Source organism: Myxine glutinosa, chromosome 13 (assembly GCF_964187855.1).
Source record: "Myxine glutinosa chromosome 13, kmMyxGlut1.1, whole genome shotgun sequence".
Lineage (NCBI taxonomy): Eukaryota > Metazoa > Chordata > Myxini > Myxiniformes > Myxinidae > Myxine > Myxine glutinosa.
This window is the reverse complement of record NC_136273.1, coordinates 79765044-79787290: the sequence shown is the minus strand read 5'-3', so window position 1 is coordinate 79787290 and position 22247 is coordinate 79765044. Positions and strand designations below refer to the sequence as shown.

Genomic DNA, 22247 nt, shown 5'->3' with positions numbered 1-22247 from the left:
ATATAACCCTTTGTAATTGAGTTTAACATTTGTATCAGTTTAACAAGTCGCCAAGCAAGTTTTGCCCCCCAAAAACCTCTAATTTCTTACTTCTTTTTTTCTTCTGGTTATACTACGTGTCACAGTTGCTCATCATAGCTGAAGACTACCGTTCACACGTGACATGCGAACACCTGGGAACGTGAATTTGTTTATAGTGTAGTAGCTGATCCCAGAACAACAACCACTCTCTGAGATAGCAACCAGTGTAAGTTGGTGTCAAGGGACACCCAAGAAAACTACATCACTTGCTACTTCCAGTTTTAGGCAGGACGTTGATTTGCTCAGGATGGGGCAATAGCTCGCTTCTTCTTCATGAAAGTCTGCATGGGATATGTAACGTCCACCAACAAGAAGTGCCGACAGAAGGATCCTCCGGCTGAACATCCTCCCCATGGACGTGACACGCATTGCTGCATCGCCTTGCACGTCAAACACCTGTGTGGCACAATTTATACATGGGGCGTGCTTCGATCCCAGACTACCCAGCTCAAAGTTGGGTGCAATACCTCTAATATATCCTGCCAGCCTTGTATTATGGAGAAGGTTGGTGAGACAGTAGCACAATGGAGAATATTCCATTATGTACAGAATTCGAGTATCCAAATTTGATTCGATAATATGGAAGTTGACTTAAAGTAATGAATCATTGTCCAGGAAAGGTTCCAGTTAACGGAAGATTAACTCGAGTGATGAGGGCCCTGGAATTTGGTTTGAAGGATTTCAATTCTGAGTGCGTGCCAAGTGTACTTGGGAAGGCCGCAGCAGTTTGAACAGTGGTGTGCTGACTGATGGAAACCCATAAAAATGCTAATGGAATTCCACGTTGTGTAAACATCGAGATGTGATGGATAAATCATTTTCAAGAAAATCTATTTTCAACAGGTAATCCTCGAAGAATACCCTTTTGAGATTGTTGCACTATTCTGTAAGCTGTATTTGTGATTGAGCCTGAATTGTATGAGCAGGATGAATTAATGACGTTGTTTTAACTTAAATTATCCCATCAGAGAATGTGAAGAAGATTTTTTTTTTTTTAAGTGATGTTTAGCAAATTCATTTTAATAAAAAAACGTGGAATTTAATTTCTCATAATTATCGGCAAATAGCGTTAGAACCAGGAAGTATTTGAAGTAGTTCACAAACTGTGAGTTGTTTCTATCTGTTGGTTAAAGTCTTTAAATGGAATGTGATATTCACATGAAATGTGCATTTGGAAGCTTTTGTTTGTTTGCTTATTTATTATTATTATTTTTTTTCATTTGATTTTACAGTGTGATGGTTCCCTGCAATCTGACCAGCCAATCGCAAACACACAAATGGTGGGTACAGACATTGGGAAGGGTGGGCTGCCTGGGGTAGAAGGAATTGAAAGAGAGGAAAATAGAAATGGTGAGGGAAGACATTTGGTGCAAGCCAATGTTGACCCATTTTCTTTTTAAAAAAAAACTGTCTTAGAAATTTTTGCTTTCTTAAAAGGATACGATTTTTGCACTTAATCTGATGTCACCTATGATAATAAAAGGCAGTGTGTGTATGTGTGTGTGTGTGTCTCCTCCATGAAACCTAGTGGCCCCAAACTTTGCATCCATACTAAGCGAACTCCAAGGGAGTGCATGAATGAAAACTGGGTATTTGGGTGTGTTTAAACATCCTTTTGAAGATAATTTAGGGGATGCTCATCTCAAAAAAACAAAATAAACCTTACCAAAATGGCGGTGCGCCATCTTGGCCAGCCTTCTGTCACATTACTGGGTTCTTAAGCAGCCATTTTGTTTTGGCCTATTCAAATGTGCCTTGCCTTAGAACCACAATGACCTCTCACTGACTAATTAAAGTATATAATCAAAATTTGGATTCGGATTTGAGGAACGGATCCCATGGACTAAACATGTATTGAAATCTCGATGGAAATCTGATGATAAATAAATTAAAGATTCTTATAACCAAGCGTATATATGTAGGCTCTGATACATCCTTCTCAATATTTATACAAGAAAATGTGAAATGGCCAAAGCATTAAACTTAACTTTTCTACTGTTTGGATAATTATTTTAAGTGATGAAAGGATTAAGGAATGTGCCAAAGGTATAACTTCATTGAGTGTAACAAAAATAATTCTGATAAAGCACGTATCATCGAATGTTTGATCTTCGCTGTATACATCACTAATCACCTGCCAAGCCAACTCCCCTTTCCTCCCACCCCTCACCATCCTTCTCACCCCCCTTCCTCTCTGTCCCAGCTCCACATCCCCTCTGCTCCCCCTCCTCCCACACCTCCTCCTCTCACAATATTCCGGTCACCCAGCGACCCCGTGTTGCCAGGCAACACTGGATACCTTTGCTTGTCGTTGTATATATATATATATATGAGACATCTCTTTGACAAACTAGAGGGCTGCAATTTGAGATCACTGATGGTTTCCGCTTTAGCCAACTCGTAATATTATCCAATTGGTAGATTTGAAATTGTGCCTCATAATGAAAACAAACATGGTTTTTTTTTTCTTTCGAAAAAGCGGCACACCAAAACTAATAAACACTTAATGCCTTCTTCAGGAAACCATAAAAAACTTCAATTTCAAAAATACTTCAAAAAATAAAACTTCAAACTTCAAAAATTTCTATATTTGAATATTGAAAAAAAAAAGAAACGTCAATGATTAAAAAATGTAATAAATGAAAATTGAAAAAAACAAATGAATGAATGAATGAATGATCGTTTTAAGGCCATTTCCCCCGCTAGAGTGGGGGTTAGCCTTGCGGGCCCCATGACAATCATGGTTCCCTGTTTGAGGCAATGTTTTTATGGCCGGATGCCCTTCCTGACGCCAACACTTGGTCACGCTCTTACGATGCGCAGGGATACCTATTCTAAACCGGGGTACACACCGTGATCATTCATCCCAGCAAGCTGGTACTCAATTTGCCGACCTCAGAAGGATGACAGGCTGAGTCAACCCCCCTGGCGTTAATTCAGCGATCGACCGGGATTCGAACCCAGGATCCTATGATCCCAAGCCGGCACCCTAACCGCTAAGCCAACACCAGGCTATTGAAAAAATTGAAAATTGAAAAAAACAAATAATCAAAAATATTGAATTATTAAATAATTGAGAAATTAAATACATGTTTGAAAATTGGAAAAAATACGTAATTGGGGAAAAATGAAAAATTGGGAAAAAAATGTAAAAATAGAAAAAATATTATCATGTGGACAGCTCTATTTAAATGGAGCACACCACAAATGACCGATTGAGCGTTATACGGAGGCGTGATAAACCAAAGTCGTATGGCGGATAAAACACGAATGAAGAAGAAGAAGATGCCGACTTACCTGTTCTGGCCGCAACGAACGTCTTCTCCCTGCAAAATAACTCAAACGGAAAACTGTGTTCAGAATTGTACAAAAATAATAAAAGTATTTATTGAGGAAAGAAGACCAGATAACAAGAAAAACACGACGGTAAAACTAACCCCTTAAGAATGAATGACCGATTGAGCGTTATCCGGAGGCGTGATAAACCAAAGTCGTATGGCGGATAAAACACGAATGAAGAAGAAGAAGATGCCGACTTACCTGTTCTGGCCGCAACAAACGTCTTCCCCCTGCAAAATAACAAAAACGGAAAACTGTGTCCAGAATTGTACAAAAATAATAAAAGTATTTATTAAGGAAAGAAGACCAGATAACAAGAAAAACACGACGGTAAAACTAACCCCTTAAGTTCGAGTACTCCGACAGACGATACAAGACGAAGGATAAAGGGACGGGATGAAAGGGATTCTTTTTATGGGTACTCAGCTCGGTCCGGCTTGATTGTCTGGCCGACGATCCCCCTCTCGCCTCTCGCCCTCCGTGAAGAAGCGGGTCTTGGCGGGAACTCGCAAACTAGTGGTGCGGCCTTGCACACGCGCACTCTGCCACTCGACGCGCCAGCTTCCGTCTAGCCCAATGCACAGCAGTCTGGCAGCCTTCCTTCTGTGGTGTGATGTTAGAACTCTTGTTGTAATGTACCAGGCGTGATGATCACGATCTACTCAGCACTGAGAGACCTATGTGTGAGATAACACAATTTCAGCAGGAGAACACAGAGCGCAGGGAGACCAAGAGGGAGAGAGTCAGGGAGACTGAGGGAGTCCAAAGCAACATGAGGGAGACGAAAAGAAGCAGGGAGCGATCCTCGCCAAAACCCAGGAGCAGGGAGAGAGAAAATGTCGGACGCACTCCCTTTTTATAATCTCTCCTTGGCCAATCAGCTGGCTCCTTCTTGCCTCTGGGCTTCAGCTGCGTGCCGATTGGCCCTCCCTACCATTAGTGTGATCTCCCCATCCAACCCCTCGACCAATCAATCCGTCGTGAGCTGGGCATGGCCTCAGCCGGCCTGAACAATGTTTTATCGCCATGTTGGCGCAATGCGTGGGCGCTTCCTGCCTGCACTTCCGGTGAGTTTTATTGGGGCAATTATTAATTAGGGTAACTAGTGGGCACTGGTGATGGTAAGAACAGTAGGGATAATTACAGAGGTTACACATACTAGGTAGTTGCTACCCTTAATCCCTAGTCTAGTTACCATCCTGCACTCCTCGTAATGGGGACAAATACACATCTTAACCCACCATTCGCCGAAAGAGGTCCCTGACTTACTGTACATCGAAGTTCTTCCTACCCACGATCATCGGAGCACACTACCTATACAGATCTACCCTAATCTATATATCACTACCCCAAAATTCATAACAATATATATATTATAATAATTAAATAATTGATAATTATTCTTTTAAAAAGTGAAACACCACCGACACCAAGGCTAAACACTTAATGCCTCCCTCCGAGAACCGTAACAAAGATATTCCATGACATTTTGATTTAATCACCAAATATGAAAATGTAACTCAGGTATTACCACAAAATGGCTGACTTTCTCAAAAGGTACCATGGGTTCTTTAACATCCACCATTCCACCAATGACCGGTACTGGCAGACAGGTCCTCTGGCTTGACATGCCAATGATGGACGATACATTTTAAACATTCTCTCTGTTCTATGGGCTCACATAATGGCCTTAGAGGTACTGCACAATTGCTTCTAAGATGTCTACCCAGGTTCGAATCCCAGCCCAGCTGTAAACTGTTATCATTACATGGTGTTTCACAGGAAAGGTGATCCATCAACAATGCCTTGCCCTGAATGCAAAACACCACGGTGGTAGTTCATAGCTGAGTCGGGATTCGCACCCACATTAGCTCCAAGATGAGGACTTGCACATAACTCTCAGCTATCCTACCAGGTCCGATCGTTGACACATTATACCATACTCGAGTTTCTCCTCTCCTTTGTACTGAATTAGTGATTAAGGCATCTCCATTTCCATTATTCAGTGTGAATTGGACATTGGTGTTTGCCTCCTTTATTCCTCGTTTCCACTCGTACCATCTATAAATCCACCTACAGAGGCTGTTCTGTCTCGCTCCTTTCTCCAGGGCTTCAAGCAAGCAGTGCATCGCCACCTCGTGTCATCCTCCATTATGTCCCATGATCTTTATTAACTCCATTAACCTTTCCTAACCCAGCCATCTTACTTGCTAGTTTGAGTGTGTCCTTATCTTCTCCCTCTGCTCTTTTCCTGTTCATTCATCCCCTTGCTATCTGTCCTATTGTCAGTGGGGTGGGGGCTTGTTATCTGGTGCAGGTCAAAAGTTCACGAGTTTGCATGCAGAATAAATCGATGGCCCATGAAACAAAACTCAGAAGGTAGTTGTGAATACATTTATAGTTAATGGGTCCACTTGGTTCAACAGCAATTTTACAACCAAAGTAGTAATAGCAGCATCATAAAGGAATGCTTTCTAAATCCATGTTCATGGAAGTATCACAATTTGATGGTGAAATGTAATGTCCTCATTTATTTAGAATTGCATTGTGCTTCTGCACACAATTGTTTTATTGCCTTGACATTTTTACTTTATATCCTTATTTTTGTTTCAAAAACAGAAATATGAATTTTATGGTACGATACACATGAGTAACATTGCAATATTAACTCGAGGCAGAAAATAAATGAATAAAATCATTGGTTACATCCTGCCTGTTCTATTGACTGAGCCTGGTGTTAGCTTAGCGGTTAGGGTGCCGGCTTGGGATCCGAGGATCCTGGGTTCGAATCCCGGTCGATCGCTGAATTAATGCCAGGTGGGTTGACTCCCAAGGTGGTTCTATTGACTTGCAGGATGCCCTTAGACTTAGAGGTATGCATAATTCCATATAAGCTATCTATAGCCTGGGTTTGAATCCCGACCCATCTGTAATGTGTGTTCATTGTAATGTGTGTCCCTGTAATGTGTGTCCTGTAATGTAATGTGTGTAATGTGTGTCCCTTGTAATGTGTGTCCCTCGGATAGACGTTAAACTGGGCTTCCCGTGTAGCGGCATTACATGGGGAACGTTAAAGATCCAAACGTGCCCTTCTCGAAGAGTTGGCGAGCTATCGCCGGCACCATGAACAAATTTTAAATTCCGCCCTGGTTCCCGTCCAGGATTCTTGCCATAGAAACTGCTTCGGCAGCACCGACCCTCTGCATAGAGCATGGACCATGATCTGATATTTATGGTCGATGGAAAGTGGAATAGATGGAATATCTAAAGTATTGCACTCTGGTTTTTTGGCCCTCGTTGGACTTAGTCCGAAACGTGGGCTTATGGATTGGGTCTTGTCCTTCCTTCCGTCCATCCGTTCGTGTCCACAACGACATCTCGGTGTATCAACCGATTTTTTTCATTTTTTTTTCATGCATATTTAATTCCTCATACTTGGCATAACACATGAGCGTTTACATATGCATCTCATTTTGTTTCGCGAAGTGATCAAATATGGCCGAATGGCGGCCATTTTAGTGGTAAAAAGCCTGATGTTGAACACGTCCTCAACCAATTTCTCAGACATCCATTTACCGATCTTGTTCAGTCTTGGCACACAGATAAAGAATGATGGCTTACATATATATGCACGTCATTTTTTTTCTGAGATCAGATCCAAGATGGCTGCCTGGCGGCCATTTTGTTACATAAACATGTCCCCAACCATTTATTGAACATGCATTGTCCCATTTTGTTCAAACTTGGCACAAGCAGAGTACATGATGGCATACACGTGCACCTCACTTTATTTTGTGATCTGATCAAAGTTGGCCGACTATTAGACTGGCGGCCATTTTAGTTGTAAAAAAAAACCGATATTGAACACGTCCTCAACTATTTCTCGAACATGCATTTACCGATCTTGTTCAACCCTGCCACACTGATAAAGAATGATGGGTTACATGTGTATGTCATTTGTTTTCGTCATCAGATCCAAGATGGCCGACTGGCGGCCATTTTGTTATTTAAATGTGTCCCCAACCATTTCTCAGACATGCATGCACCGATTTTGTTCAAACTTGGCACAAAGACAATACATGAGTATACATATGCAGAGGATTTTGTTTTGTCATCCGACCAAAGATGGCCGACTGACGGCCTTTAACTCCGCACAGCAAAATCACTAAAACCACAGTGGGGGCTCTGACATTTTATGTCTTTTTCTTCTTGTTTTTCACGACATTCTGTTTTCTTGATAAATGCCTGTTTTGTGCTTGTTTGTGTTTCCATTTGGGTTAGAATCATTCATTTAGATTTATTTGTCATCTAATTCCCAGCAGGAAACTGGCATTTACTAGAACAGGTGCAATGGTAACGACGGTAGAAAATGTATGAAACAAATGGGTGACTGCAACACAGACTATGTTGTTTTGAAGTAAGTATTGTTGTTAGCGGTGTCTTTTAAGTGTCGTTAAAACATAACGGTGAAGAATAGGAGAGTTATCACTGGCATTATGAGCAGATACAAATTCCTGCCCAAATTGCCTTCAGTCAAACGGCAGACCTGGCCAGCTGGTTCGTGAAGGATCTGGACCTAAATCTTTCCCTGGATGATCCCAAGAGAAGGTGGGGACATTTGGGGCCACTAAAGGAGTAGAAGTAGTGTACTCAGTTTAGCTTTTATTTTGGTTGATGTGATTGTGCATTGCTTGCCCCAAGTTGTGGAACTCTTGGTGTAATTGTGACTTTAATTGAACCTATTAGGCCAGCGGCCAACAACTTGCGTTTGCATGCACAGGAATCGGGGTTTCCTTCCAGATTTCATTTACTTAATGCATTCAATTTTTTAATTCCTCTGAATGAGAATATTTTCATGTGTAACCGTTTTTACGAGTGTTGAAGCAAGTAAACGCATTTTGCGTCTCAGCCCCTGGATATGAAATGTAACATATGAAATCACATTTACTATTGTGACCTATTAGATTCGTTCCATTAACCTCACAAGTCAGGAAAGAGGAAGCTGTAGTAATACCAATTAATATCACTGAATACCACAAACACAAAGTTTTCTTGAAATGAATAAACATAGTTAAAATCACATTGGGTTCATGCCCTGCATGCGGACATCTTATCATTTTACCCTAACCTAACCATGTTTTACCCTAACCATGAGACCGATTTATGGTTAAAATCATATTGGGTTCATGCCCTGCATGCGGACATCTTATCATTTTACCCTAACCTAACCATGTTTTACCCTAACCATGAGACCGATTTATGGTTAAAATCACATTGGGTTCATGCCCTGCATGCGGACATCTTATCATTTTACCCTAACCTAACCATGTTTTACCCTAACCATGAGACCGATTTATGGTTAAAATCACATTGGGTTCATGCCCTGCATGCGGACATCTTATCATTTTACCCTAACCTAACCATGTTTTACCCTAACCATGAGACCGATTTATGGTTAAAATCATATTGGGTTCATGCCCTGCATGCGGACATCTTATCATTTTACATTTGAGGAAGGAAAGATCTCACACTTCATTTCAACCTTTATGGCCACATGTTTATTGTCTCTGCATATCGTTTGGGTAGAATTGCTGTCATTAACAGAAAGGAGGGTTGGTGAGTGTGGGATGAGAGAAACAAGCAATGGAGCTTGGGAGGAGAATACAATAATGCATGGATATGTGGAAAAGGTGATCATATATGGCCGCATGGGGTGTATGAGGTGAAGAGCGGGATCAAACATCCTCAACTTCTCAGCTTCCTTCCTCGACTATCACTTCTCCTTCCTCAACTTCCGCTTCTTCCCCTTCCTTGAATACTTCTTCTTCTTCTTCCTTCATTACCTCTTCTTCTCCTTCCTTGACTACCTCTTCTTCTCCTTCCTTGACTACCTCTTCTTCTCCTTCCTTGACTACTGCTTATTAGTCCCCTACCGGTTTCACAGAGGGGAACTATAGGTTTGCTCTCCATCCATCCATCCTTCCGTCCGTCCCACCTGTGGTTTTCCAGATATTTTTCCCATACTCTTTAACATATTAAACTGTAACTTGGTACATGGCTTTATTACGATAAGTTACAGAACAAGTTCGAGTTTCAGGGCATTTCGTCAATTTTTCACAGTTATGCCCGTTTTGAAATTAGAAAGTATCACATCGGTCGGGACATGTATTGCAAAGCAATTCTCACTCTTGTTCTTCTTTTACAATGATACTTCCTCTTCTTCTTATTCCCCAAATAATCCCACAATTGATTGTGCGGTTTGTCAGAAGAATGGTTCTGACAGCAATCTTTCTGGAATCCCTTTATCAGGCCTGATCTTCAACTGTGGCAAGAATTTCTTCAGGGTGCCGGTGATAACTCGCCTACTCTTTGCAAAAGACACCGTGTAATTTTTACCATTTTTCACCAATGGCCCTACTACTGACAGAGTTCCATTGGCTCAAATTCCATCCAATTGATGACACTCACAGTGATGAATCGCCCCGCTCGCGAAACACCAGTGTGGAATTTTCAAACTGGGACTTGATTCAAACCAAGACTAGACAGTTCAGACCCCATTAAGCATTCTGTGATTGTTTGTAAATAATACATTCCTCCTATGGGATAAAGACTTGTGATTTTTCTTTATTACTTACAATTGAATACCAAAGTTACACAATAAATAATACCATTTAATAATTTATCATGGAAAGGTAGTTTTATTTCTTGGAAAGTTTCTCACATTACCATTGCTCCCCAAAGCAGGCCATATTGTTTTATTCAAAGCTACATATACACCCTGTACTGTACCCTTTTTATTTTACTCCCTTTACACATTTAATTCCTTTAATCGGTCCTGTCCCTGGTGTTGTCCCTGGTGTCCCTGGTATCCCTGGTGTTGGCTTAGCGGTCAGGGTGCCGGCTTAGGATCCTAGGATCCTGGGTTCGAATCCCGGTCGATCGCTGAATTAACGCCAGGGGGGTTGACTCAGCCTGTCATCCTTCCGAGGTCGGCAAATTGAGTACCAGTTCACTGGTAATTCCCTGCTTGTCGTAAAAGGCGACAAAAAGGGTTGGCGGCAGGAAGGGCATCCGGCCGTCAAACATTGCTTCAAAAAGGGGACCGAAAAACAACAACAACCACGGTCCCCGAAAAAGGCCAACCCCCGCTTGCGGGGAAAAATGGCCTCTAAAGGTGGTTTTTTAATCGGTCCTGTCCGCCACGTTTGTATTTCATCTCCTCTTGGCACAGGAATTCCTTTTACCCCAGGCAAAAATTACGATTTTAAGTATGTTATACCCGTGACATTCTCGCTTTCTATTCCTATGTGGAATATACGGTGACGTGCAAAAGTATTCACCCCCTACCAATAATGCCACATTTCGATGAATTGCGAATTATGCAGAAATAATTTTTCCGAATGAACTTTTTTACTCATAATGGAAGAGATCAAACTAGAGTTGTTTTAGAATATCATCTTGAAGTTTGCTGCATAGTTTCGTGAAGGTTGTTTCTAAATTGCTGACAGAGTTGTCGAGATTCTGCAATTATCATCACTAAAGAAATCCACGAACGCCTCGTGGCAATGTATGGTGAAGGTGCTTTCTCATCTTCTAGAGTGGTCAAATGTGTACCTGACTTAAATTGTGGACGAGAGGTCCTTGAAGATGACCCCAGGTCAGGAGAGCCAGCATGTGACTGACCCACGTGATCTTGGCAAGATCGCTCAGCACTCTTAGCAAGAACGACATGAACTTAGCAAGAACGACAGCAACGGAGTTGCAAACTTCTCAAACTCTCAAACACAGATAAAGTTAACTTCATCACTCGTCTGATAACTTGTGACTAATTTTGACTTTATATCACTGAGATCTCCCTTAACCGAAATTGGAATGGACGTAACAGAAGCACAAAGGATCACAGCCATCCAGTACATGTCACATGCAACTCTTAGTGGGATGTCCAAGGAATCCTGCTGATTGACAACATGCGTCACAAGGCATAACCAGACTCAGTAGCATCATGGTTTTTGAGTGTCAGCTCTGAGTCTGGGAGGTCGGTGGTTCGAATCACCGCCGAATCATACAAAAGTCTTTCGAAATTGTATGTGTTGCTTCCTTGCGTGATGCTCAAGGGATATGTAAGAAGCATTTTTGGGCTCGGATGGGATAGGGGTAGTCTGGATTGCTGTCACATATTGCGGCATTGTCGGCACATACGTTGCCCCTAATGCGTTTTTCACATTCCAATGAGCAGATTGCTCAAAACATCATTAAAATGTCCAAGTGTTATAATTGGCACAATGTTCGTGATGTTTCCTTCTAATGTCATTTTAAAAGTCTTGAGTTTGTTATCTTTGAATTATGTGCATTAGTGTCGCTCTGACCCCTGAGTCCGTACAAATTAAATTAATTTCTGAGAGCAACATGCAATTTGAATAAAACTCCAAGTTTCTGTTAAGTACAATTGTCCATGAACTCTCCAATCTTGATTTTGAACTTTTTTTCCACGCTGCGGAATTCCACACGGAGAGAGAGAGAGAGAGAGAGAGATAGAGAGAGAGATAGAGGAATATCGTTATCGGCAACAGCAATGCACTCTCAGACGCAAACTCGTCCAATGACGCAAAATGAACATCCTTATCGTAATTGCATTGTAGTAAAAACCATATTAAATGTCTGATTGTGTTTTTATTTCCTTATTTTCCCCCAGACGAAGACGAAGCAGGGAATGCCGGCTAGTTTCATTGAGGGTTTGGTAAGTTGGCCTTACACTATAATTTGTATGTCTTTGTTTCCTTGTACAATACTGTACTGTGGTCGTGAGTGTTTGATTAATTTCTGATATGTTCCATAACTAAAAGCAGAATTGCGTCCGTCCGTGTGTCCGTTATGTTTTATTCTAAAGGGTTCCTGCTGTTGTAGAATATAAAAAATGGCACCGTTTGGAAGTTGATGATCTATTAACTTGGAGCAAAAGTTAGTGTTAAAATTTTTTAAAAAATCCCCCCCCCCCAAAAATATTTTAAAAATTTTTGGTGTCATTTAATCATCAAATTGCCTGTTTTAAAAGCCCGTCTTTTCCAGGATGGAGGAAGAAGAAGCGCGACTTGGAGCTTTAATATTGCATTTCCAACGATATGACAGCAGCAACCCTTTAGAATAAAGTGTGACAGACATGGAATAAGCACACAAACAACAACCACCACAACAACAACCACAATCACAACAGCAGTAACAACAACTAGGTGTTATAAAAGGTCCTTTTTTCATGTTTCACTTCATTTTACATCCTCTTTGAGACTCATAGATAGACACGCAATAGGTTTGTGAAGAACGACATGCTGTCTTTTGATTAAATATGTTAGCAAAGCAACAGCTTGATTTCCTGCTTTTACTGCCGCAACACAATCACGTGTTTCCTTGCATGGGCTTTTGGAGACATGGGATAAGACAAGCTAATAAACAAATATATTTCCAGATGGTTCTTTTGCCAAATATATGAAACTGACCTGAGAGTTCTTTAAATGATCAAAGCTTGGTGATACGCACTTGCCAAATGTGATAAACTAATATGTCTGACTGCACTCAATCTGAAACAGTCAGATATATATTTCAGCCCATTATTTACCAATCACTTCCTGATCCCAAAGGGAGGACATTCACCCCATGTGCTTAATACAATACATGCTGTTTCTCTACACTTACTCCAATCTCCTCCCAAATTTATGTTTGCCTTCTCCTCCAACTCATCTTATATAATCTCCTTCCCACGATTCTCTTTTTCCTATATGCTCTCTTCTCTTCCTGTTCTCCTTTTTTTATTTTCTTCATTTTTGCAACCTCTCTCCTCTCCCGCCCGTCATCCAAGCGTAATGAATATAAGGGGCCAGGGATGTCTTGATGAAGAATGCTCCCAACTTATTTTGTACTTCTAATGACAACTACAATTACTACTTTTTTTTCTTCTTTTTTTGTATACAGAATCGAGGCTCGTGAAAGAGCTAACATTTATCACACAAAAAAAATCAAACACACAAACAAAGTATATAATAAGGGGAATAGTAGACAAGATGGGGAGAGAAGGGGAAGCACATAAACATACCATTTGAGAGCAGGGACATCGGGAGATCTGTGGGAGGGAGAGGGCTTGGGGGAAGGAGGTGTGGGAAGGGGGGTGGGGGGTGGGAGAAGTATAAAACACAACGACACCAAGGACTTCCAGGACAGAAGTTGGTATTTCAAAAAAGTGGATCTGGGGTGAAATTAGCGGGGGTAGAAAAGATCAAGGTTTTGGATGGGGGAAGATAAGAGGTGGTGGTGAACAGCTGTTTTAAAGACCTGGAGGGAGGAGAGGGATTGAAGAGAGTGAGGGAGTTTGTTCCAGAGGCGGGAGAAAAAAGGAATGAAGGAGTGAACAACCAACTACCAGCAACTTCTTAAACTGCTGAAATTATTACCAACGCCACCAAAGGTGGATGGAGGTTATTTTTCACCCCTGTCTGTTTGTCCGTTTGTCTGTGAACAAGATATCTCAAAAAGTTGTGGACGGATTCGAACGAAATTTGGCAGGGAGGTAGTGTATTTGACAAGGACGAAATGATTAGATTTTAGTCAAGATTCGGATTCGGATCCGGCTAGTAGAATTTTTAAAAAGTGATTCTTCACTGTTGAGTGATATGGCCAAAAGCGATATATAGCAGGATATCTGAAAAAGTTGTGGACGGATTTGGGCGTAACTTGGTGGACCGGTTGGGTGTCTGACAAGGACAAATAGATTAGATATTTGTGAATATGGATTCGGATAGGAAAATTATTTAATTATCAAGTGATTCTTCACCATTGATTAATCGGTCGAAAAGCAATATATAACATGATATTTCAAAAAGTTATGGACGAGTTTTGAATAAACATGGTGGACGAGTTGGTTTTGTGACAAGAACAACTCGATTAGATTTTGATTCCGGTCCGAATCCAGATCTGACCTATCAGTGGGATACAAAACATAAACTGTTCAGGCTGGCGGAGGTATGTACTCTGCCGAATGCCGTTCTAGTTCCAACCGTCTTGTTGGGTCGACCTGGAAACGTTTTTGGGCCAACTCCTTGAAAAAACAATTGGCCAGGAAGGAATTTCTAATTTGCTCAGGTTGACAACACCAGGATGACAGTTGATAGCCAAGTCAAGATTCAAACCCACGCTAGACAAATCAGAGGTATGTGTGCATACCTGTAAGCTATCCTGCCAGCCCATCATAGCTATGGTTACTGTTCCTGAAATAAATTTTGAAATGAAAACTATGACGTAAAAGGCTTCATGAAATAAGAATGAAATAAAGAAGTCGCATTTTCAAGTGATCACAAATTGTGGGTTGTTGTAATCTCACAGCTGATATATCAAGCTGCACAGGAAGTTTTCTCTGCAGTATGATTGTCTATAACCAAAAAAACACTAGTGTTTACACAAAAACTGTGCAAGGATCTCCCACTTGGGATTATTAATTTGAGAAATGAACACAGCAGCTGTATTTTTAGGTTCATAAGGTAAAAGTGAAGGATGAAAATGAAACGAGGAGGATGAAATCTGGTCCACAGACCAAATTTTTATGATCAACTAACGCCGGGTTATTATTGAATGAATTTACGACTATAATTCAGCTTTTACTCGCGGCCGCAGAAGATTGACTACTATAATTCAGCTCAGCTTTTAATTGTGAAATGGGCCCAGCTCGGCCGACACGGCCTCGACCGGCCTCGCCACCTAGCCTATAACCTTCCCGGGGCCCGCCCCGACATTTTTGGTTCTTTTTTCATGAATTTACTACTATAATTCAGCTTTTACTCGTGGCCGTAGACGATTGATTACGATAATTCAGCTCAGCTTTTAATTGTGAAATGGGCTCAGCTCGGCTGAGGTGGGCCTCGGCCGGCCTCGCCACCTAGCCTATAACCTTCCCGGGGCCTGTCCCGACATTTTTGGTTCTTTTTGAATGAATTTACTACCATAATTCAGCTTTTACTCGCGGCCGTAGAAGATTGACTACTATAATTCAGCTCAGCTTTTAATTGCGAAATGGGCCCAGCCCGGCCGAAGCGGCCTCAACCGGCCTCACCACCTAGCCTAAAACCTTTCCGGGGCCCGTCCCGACATTTTTTGTATTAGAGGTTTCCTCCTATCTTTCACCGTTCAGGAGATTAGCTTGCGCAGACAAACAAACAAAAACTTTCTTTTATAATATAGAGAGATATAATATTCTCCATAGGTGATTCTGTCTGTGAGTCTGTGAGTCTGTCTGTCGGTCCATGGGAGGGGCTTCAAAAACAAATATCCACCATTTTGTTTCCTCGCATAGCTTTGAGGCCTCTTTTATTCGGCCCACTGTGTCCTGCTCTCTCTCACAGTTTTATTTCAACTCTAATTCGATATCTCATTTCATTTTTCACAGTCGCTAATATGGTTTTAGACTGTGTTGCAAAAAACGGGAAGAAAATTCAATGAAAGTTACCGTTTATAGAACAAAATGCATTTTTAATGAAATGAAGGCCTGTCCATTGAGACTCCCTCACGCCTTTATCTCGACTCCAATTCACCATCTGATTTCATTTTTCACAGTTGCTAACATGCTTTTAGACTCGGTTGCAAAAAACGGGAAGAAAATGCAATGAAAGTTAATGCATACACCGACACCGCCCAAATAACACATATGGGAATTTGCCGAAAGATGTTTCGTCATTTTTTTTTTAGAAGTTATCATCATGATTCATCATTATTATACGGAAGTAAAGGTAATCCTGTTTAAACTTCCATTCATTCCATCGATGGGGTTTGTATATGTCCCACTACTTGATATAAATTGAACATAATTTATTGTGAGTTGTGCATGTTTGTTGGGAAAATCAGGGTAACATTAGATGAGAGAAGGACCAATGTTTGTCCAACCTGCTCTTAAATAATTGAAGTGCACATACTCTTTAAATACTTTGATTTGTAATCGTTAATTAAAAGTATGTCATTTTGTATGCTGTAACGAATAGAGTAATTTTGTTTTTAGCTGGACTATACACCGCCCATAACTTTTTTTCCCAGGGACTTTTCCATTTGAGCTGTATTCTTTACATAGTCGGAATGTTTCATTCCTTAGAGGTAGTCACAATGAAAAGTTGCAATTATTAGGTATGCTGCACATGGGGAGAGGGGCGGAGCTTCGTTCTCCAAAAGGTCGAGACATTTATCTCTCACAATTTTATCTCGACTTGAATTCACCATCTGATTTCATTTTTATTGATGGTTTTAGACCCGGTTTCAGCAATAATAGAAAAAATAAACGCAAACATGGGAATCGGGAAATTGCCAAGATATATTAAATAATCGCGGCTTTTCATGACTCGATATATCTTACACTGCCCAAGATGACACAGACGGGAAAATGCCGACATAATAAAATAATCGCGGCTTTTTACGACTCGATATATCTTACATGACAGGAAAGACAGGCTTGCTAACCCAAGATGACACAGACAGGAAAATGCCGAGATATATTAAATAATCGTGGCTTTTCATGACTCGATGTATCTTGCACTGCCAAAGATGACACAGATGGGAAAATGCTGAGATATATTAAATAATCACGGATTTTTACGACTCGATGTATCTTGCACCGCCCAAGATGACACAGATGGGGAAAATGCCGAGATATATTAAATAATCACGGCTTTTTACGACTCGATATATCTTACACCGCCCAAGATGACACAGACGGAAAATGCCGAGATATCTATCTATAATTCCACTAATCTCTGTGTGTATGTTTGTTTGTATGTTTGTCTGTGACCGCTGTTTCTCGACAACCACGGGTCCGATATACTTTAAACTTGCCAGGTATATTGCTGGGGACCCGAGGATGTGCCTTTTCAAGGTTTGAAATTAATCGGACAAGTAGTTACCGAGCTATGGCGATTTAGCCGTTCGCCGTTCGCTTTGGCATTGCGAATGAACCAAACCATTTCATGTAAATAGAGGGGGGGGGGGGGGGTTCTGTGGTCGTTGCGAATGGACCAAACCATTTGATGTAAATAGAGGGGGGGGATTGTCACCGTACTCGCAAGCCGTTCGCTTTGCCTTTGGCTTTGCGAATGGACCAAACCATTCCATGTAAATAGAGGGGGGGGGGATATAATTTTAGATATATATATAGTACGGGCATGCCCTAGTATTAAATAATCGCGGCTTTTACGACTCGATATATCTTACACCGCTCAAGATGACACAGACGGGAAAAGGCCTAGATATCTATATATATATATCCGATGACATGGCTTTATTTGGACTCTAATTCACCATCACGGTCGCTGGGATGGTTCAAGTCTCAGATTCAGCTAAAGTTGAGAAAATCGGCGACATGTATTCCAACAGCCGTTTTGAATGTGTTGACTGTTATGTGGGCACGGAGAAGGAGAGAAGGGAATGAGAGAGGAGAATGAGTGGAGAGAACGTTCCCAGGACTTCGTTATTTATATTATTACTTATTAAAAGTACAGCGAGTGAATACTGAAGTACCGGACCAAAGGCAAATTATATATTTTCATATTCCTGGGGTGTATATGCAGAGTTTGTTTGAAGCAAGTCAACTCTTTTCCAACCATGTAATTAAACAATACAGTACTTCAAAAATGTACATAATAATGTAAACTAAATATGGAATTCAATATTTATTGATAACGTTTGGTTTTAATCTATTTTTACTTTGTAAAGCGAAAAGTTTTCGATACAGTTTAAAAATGAAGACGAGTCATGGCTCCATTGCATTGGCCTATGATCGGCCTCTGATTGCATTTTAAGACGGAATCAACACGTTTTCGATCATAAATTACTTTTTGAAGAAACAAAGGTACATTTGGATTACAACTCAAGCAAAGGAAACCAGGCAATGCCTGTTTCGTTCGGAGTGATTATACACTGCCCAAACAAGATGCGTTTCATAGCGAAAGGAAATACAATCGTGAAATCTTTTGTCATGTATGCAGTGCAAATGTTCACCGTTGTATCCCTACACCGGGACCGGGTTGTATCCCTACGCCAGAGCTCGGATGGCGCTGCTGTGAATCGGGCCTTGATTGGCAGAGTGAATAAACGCGTACGACAATTGATCGCAGTTTGTCGAGATACTTTACATGGCGACGAAGGTAAACATCTAGACCATGACATCTTTCGGCCATATCGATGAATTCGACCCTCATGAGGGGGATTTTGACACGTATTCTGAGCGTTTGTCTTTCTACTTCGAGGCGAACGGCATTGCGACCGAAGGCCTGATGAAGGCCGTCTTCCTGTCCGTTTGCGGAGGTGAGACGTTCACACTCGTTAAAAACCTGATTCGGCCTCGGACAATCCAGGAGCTCACGTATGCAGAGCTCAAGGCCGCTTTGAAGGAACATTGCAACCCATCTCCTTCAGTCATCCTGTGTCGGTTTAATTTTTACATGTGCAGACAGCAGCAAGGTCAGTCGATCGCAGACTTCATTGCACACCTCAAAAAACTGTCACATCTGTGTGAGTTTGGGGACACGATTGATGACATGCTTCGTGATTTGCTGGTGGTTGGCATGTCCGATGACCGCACTCGTAGACGCCTGCTTGCTGAGAGAAGACTGACGTTCCAAAATGCCAGAGACACCGCAATTTCCATGGAAAGTGCTGAACGCAACGCTACAAGCATCGGTGCCACTCGCTCATCTGGTACCAGCCCTGCTGTGAATCGGTTGGATCATGTTCAGCCACAACGTTGGAACAAGGCTCCTCGTCAGAAGCCAGTGCAGTCTCAAACCCACAACAACTGTTTTCGGTGCAACGGAAAGCACCCTCCGGAGACGTGTCGGTTCAAAGATGCCACCTGCCATTTCTGTTCGAAAACTGGCCATATTGCTCCAGCTTGCATCACTCGCAAATCGGGAAAAGGAAAAGCTGCTGACAAGATTCATCAGTTTATCGGTTCGGAGGAACCCGAGCTTGACCAGGTGAGCTCTGTTTCCGACAACTCAGAATCGTATGACCTGCTTCATATTGATTCTCACCATAGGCGGGACCCTCTTCTTGCCAATGTTGTCGTCAACAATCGACCATTGCAAATGGAGGTCGACACTGGTGCGGCCGTCTCGCTCATCAGCCATGCTGTTTTCACAAACCTGTGGAGTGATGCTGACCGACCCCATCTGAAACCTACTACCTATGGACTCTCCACCTATACAGGTGAGAAGATTGTTCCCTGCGGTACATGTGATGTCACGGTGGGCTACGATAACCGTGAGTTTCACCTACCCCTGATCGTCATTCCTGGAAAGGGCCCTTCCTTACTCGGCAGGAACTGGTTGAGCATAATTCGACTGAAGTGGGAAAGCATTCATCAACTCCGGGCAGCCAATGTTTCTCCTACCGCAGCATACACACTCAAAAATGTGCTGGATACGTACCCGGATGTCTTCAAGGATGAGCTTGGAACCTTGAAAGGACATACGGCTAAACTCAGGGTTGACCGGGATGCCAATCCTATATTTTGCAGGGCTCGCCCAGTCCCTTTCGCCCTGCGTGAGCGGATTGACAAGGAACTGGATCATCTTGAAAATCTGGGGATCATCGAGCAAATCCAGTATGCCGAATGGGCGGCGCCCATCGTTCCAGTCATAAAATCGGACCAGTCCATCCGCATATGTGGAGATTATAAAATGACCGTGAACAGGTGTTCTTCATTGGATAAATATCCAATCCCGAGGATCGAAGACCTCTATGCTCGTCTCACGGGAGGCAAGACTTTTACGAAACTCGATCTCAAATCCGCCTATCTACAGCTCTGCTTGGACGAGAATTCGAAACAGTATCTTACCATCAACACGCATCGTGGGTTGTATAGGTACCACCGACTTAGTTTTGGAGTGAAATCTGCACCTGGAATTTATCAGCGTGTCATGGACAGTTTGTTTGCCGCCGAACGCAACGTCGTTTGTTACCAGGATGATATTCTGGTTACTGGTCGTACGGACGCGGAACATCTACAGAACCTGGAGAGAGTTCTGAAGAAGATTTCGGACTCCGGCCTACGTTTGCGTCGAGACAAGTGCAAGTTTATGGTGCCATCCGTCACGTACCTGGGTCATACGATTGATGCCGAGGGTCTACACCCGACAGATGAGAAAGTCCGATCTATCAAGGATGCTCCTTCTCCACGAGATGTGACCGAATTGAAGTCATACCTCGGTTTGCTTCAGTTCTATGGTCGTTACATCCCGAATGTGACCGACGTTTTGGGCCCCCTTTATCGGCTTTTGAGGAAAGGAGTCTCCTGGAGCTGGGGGTCTAGTGAACAATCAGCATTCCAGACCTCTAAGGATCTGCTCAAATCGTCCAATGTTCTCGTTCATTTTGATCCAGAGAAGGATCTTGTGCTGACATGCGATGCCTGTCGGTATGGAGTGGGGAGTGTATTATCGCACGTGATGCCTGATGGTACAGAAAGACCGGTTGCATTTGCATCCAGAACGTTGACCCCGGCAGAGAAAAACTATTCCCAACTTGACAAGGAAGGATTGGGAATCGTTTTCGGCGTTGGCAAATTTCGACAGTACCTTCTTGGACATCATTTCACGATTCGCACTGATCACAAGCCGCTGATCAGTCTGTTTGGTCCAACTAAGGCGACATCTGACACACTACCACCCAGGATCATCCGCTGGTCCCTGTTTCTCGCTGCTTATGACTACACCATATGTTATAAGCCCGGTTCGTCTATCACAAATGCAGATGCCATGAGTCGGTTACCCCTTCCAGAATCCGTTGATGATTCCCCTACACCAGGATCCATTATCGCACTGATGGATCATCTGGAAGATTGTGCTGTCGATTCTGGCCAGATCCGCACTCATACTCGACGAGACCCCGTTCTGTCCAGAACTGTCCAGGCTGTACAGCTTGGATGGCATTTGCTACCTGAGGGTGACCTAGATTTTGCGGCTTTTAAAGCACGTAAAAACGAACTCAGCGTGGAAAATGGTTGCCTACTCTGGGGATGTCGTGTCGTGATCCCGAAAAATCTGCGTTCCAGGGTCATGGATGAAATCCATGACTGTCACCCCGGGATTGTGAAGATGAAGTCACTCGCCAGAAACTATGTGTGGTGGCCGAATCTTGATGCTGATATCGAACATCATGTTCGACATTGTTACCCCTGCCAGAGCACCCGGAATACACCTGCGAAAGCGCCACTGCATCCCTGGGAATGGCCCAGCGAACCGTGGCATCGCCTACATCTCGATTATGCCGGGCCTATTAACGGCAGCATGATTCTAATAATTACGGACGCGCACACAAAATGGATTGATGCCTATGTGACGCGTGGTACTACGTCAGCCATTGTCATCGAAAGACTCAGACGCTGTTTCGCCACTCATGGTCTGCCCAGGATGATCGTGAGTGATAACGGTTCGTGTTTTTCCAGTACCGAGTTTGCCAAGTTCACACGTCGGAACGGCATCAAACATAAGTTTGTCAGCCCACATCACCAGGCTTCAAATGGCTTGGCCGAACGATCCGTGGGAATCATCAAATCCGGATTGCAGAAACTTCAGGAGGGAACCCTGGAAACAAAGCTGTCTCGTCTCCTGTTCAAATACCGCATCACGCCACAATCAACAACCGGAGCAGCTCCGTCTGAGTTATTGATGAAACGACACTTGAGATCGACACTTGACAATCTCAAACCAGACATATCATCAAATGTTTATCAGAGCCAGCTTAATCAAAAGTTGGTGCACGATAAGACGTCCAACAGTCGATGTATCAACATTGGAGATCCAGTGTTT

The 22247-nt window shown here is 42.5% G+C and overlaps 1 protein-coding gene across 9 annotated transcripts in view; it reads left to right on the top strand.

Moving 5' to 3' along the window:
• Positions 1-22247, top strand: part of LOC137439043 (uncharacterized) — a 330944-nt gene that overhangs the window by 86918 nt on the left and 221779 nt on the right. For all 9 annotated transcript variants that reach the window (XR_010986846.2, XM_068134660.2, XM_068134658.2 and 6 more), the window contains exons 9-10: positions 1314-1361; positions 12113-12157. Coding sequence is in view for 8 of the 9 variants with exons in the window: in XM_068134660.2 (XP_067990761.2) it covers positions 1314-1361; positions 12113-12157 (93 nt within the window). In the remaining variant the exon portion in view is untranslated. The remainder of the gene's footprint in view (positions 1-1313; positions 1362-12112; positions 12158-22247) is intronic.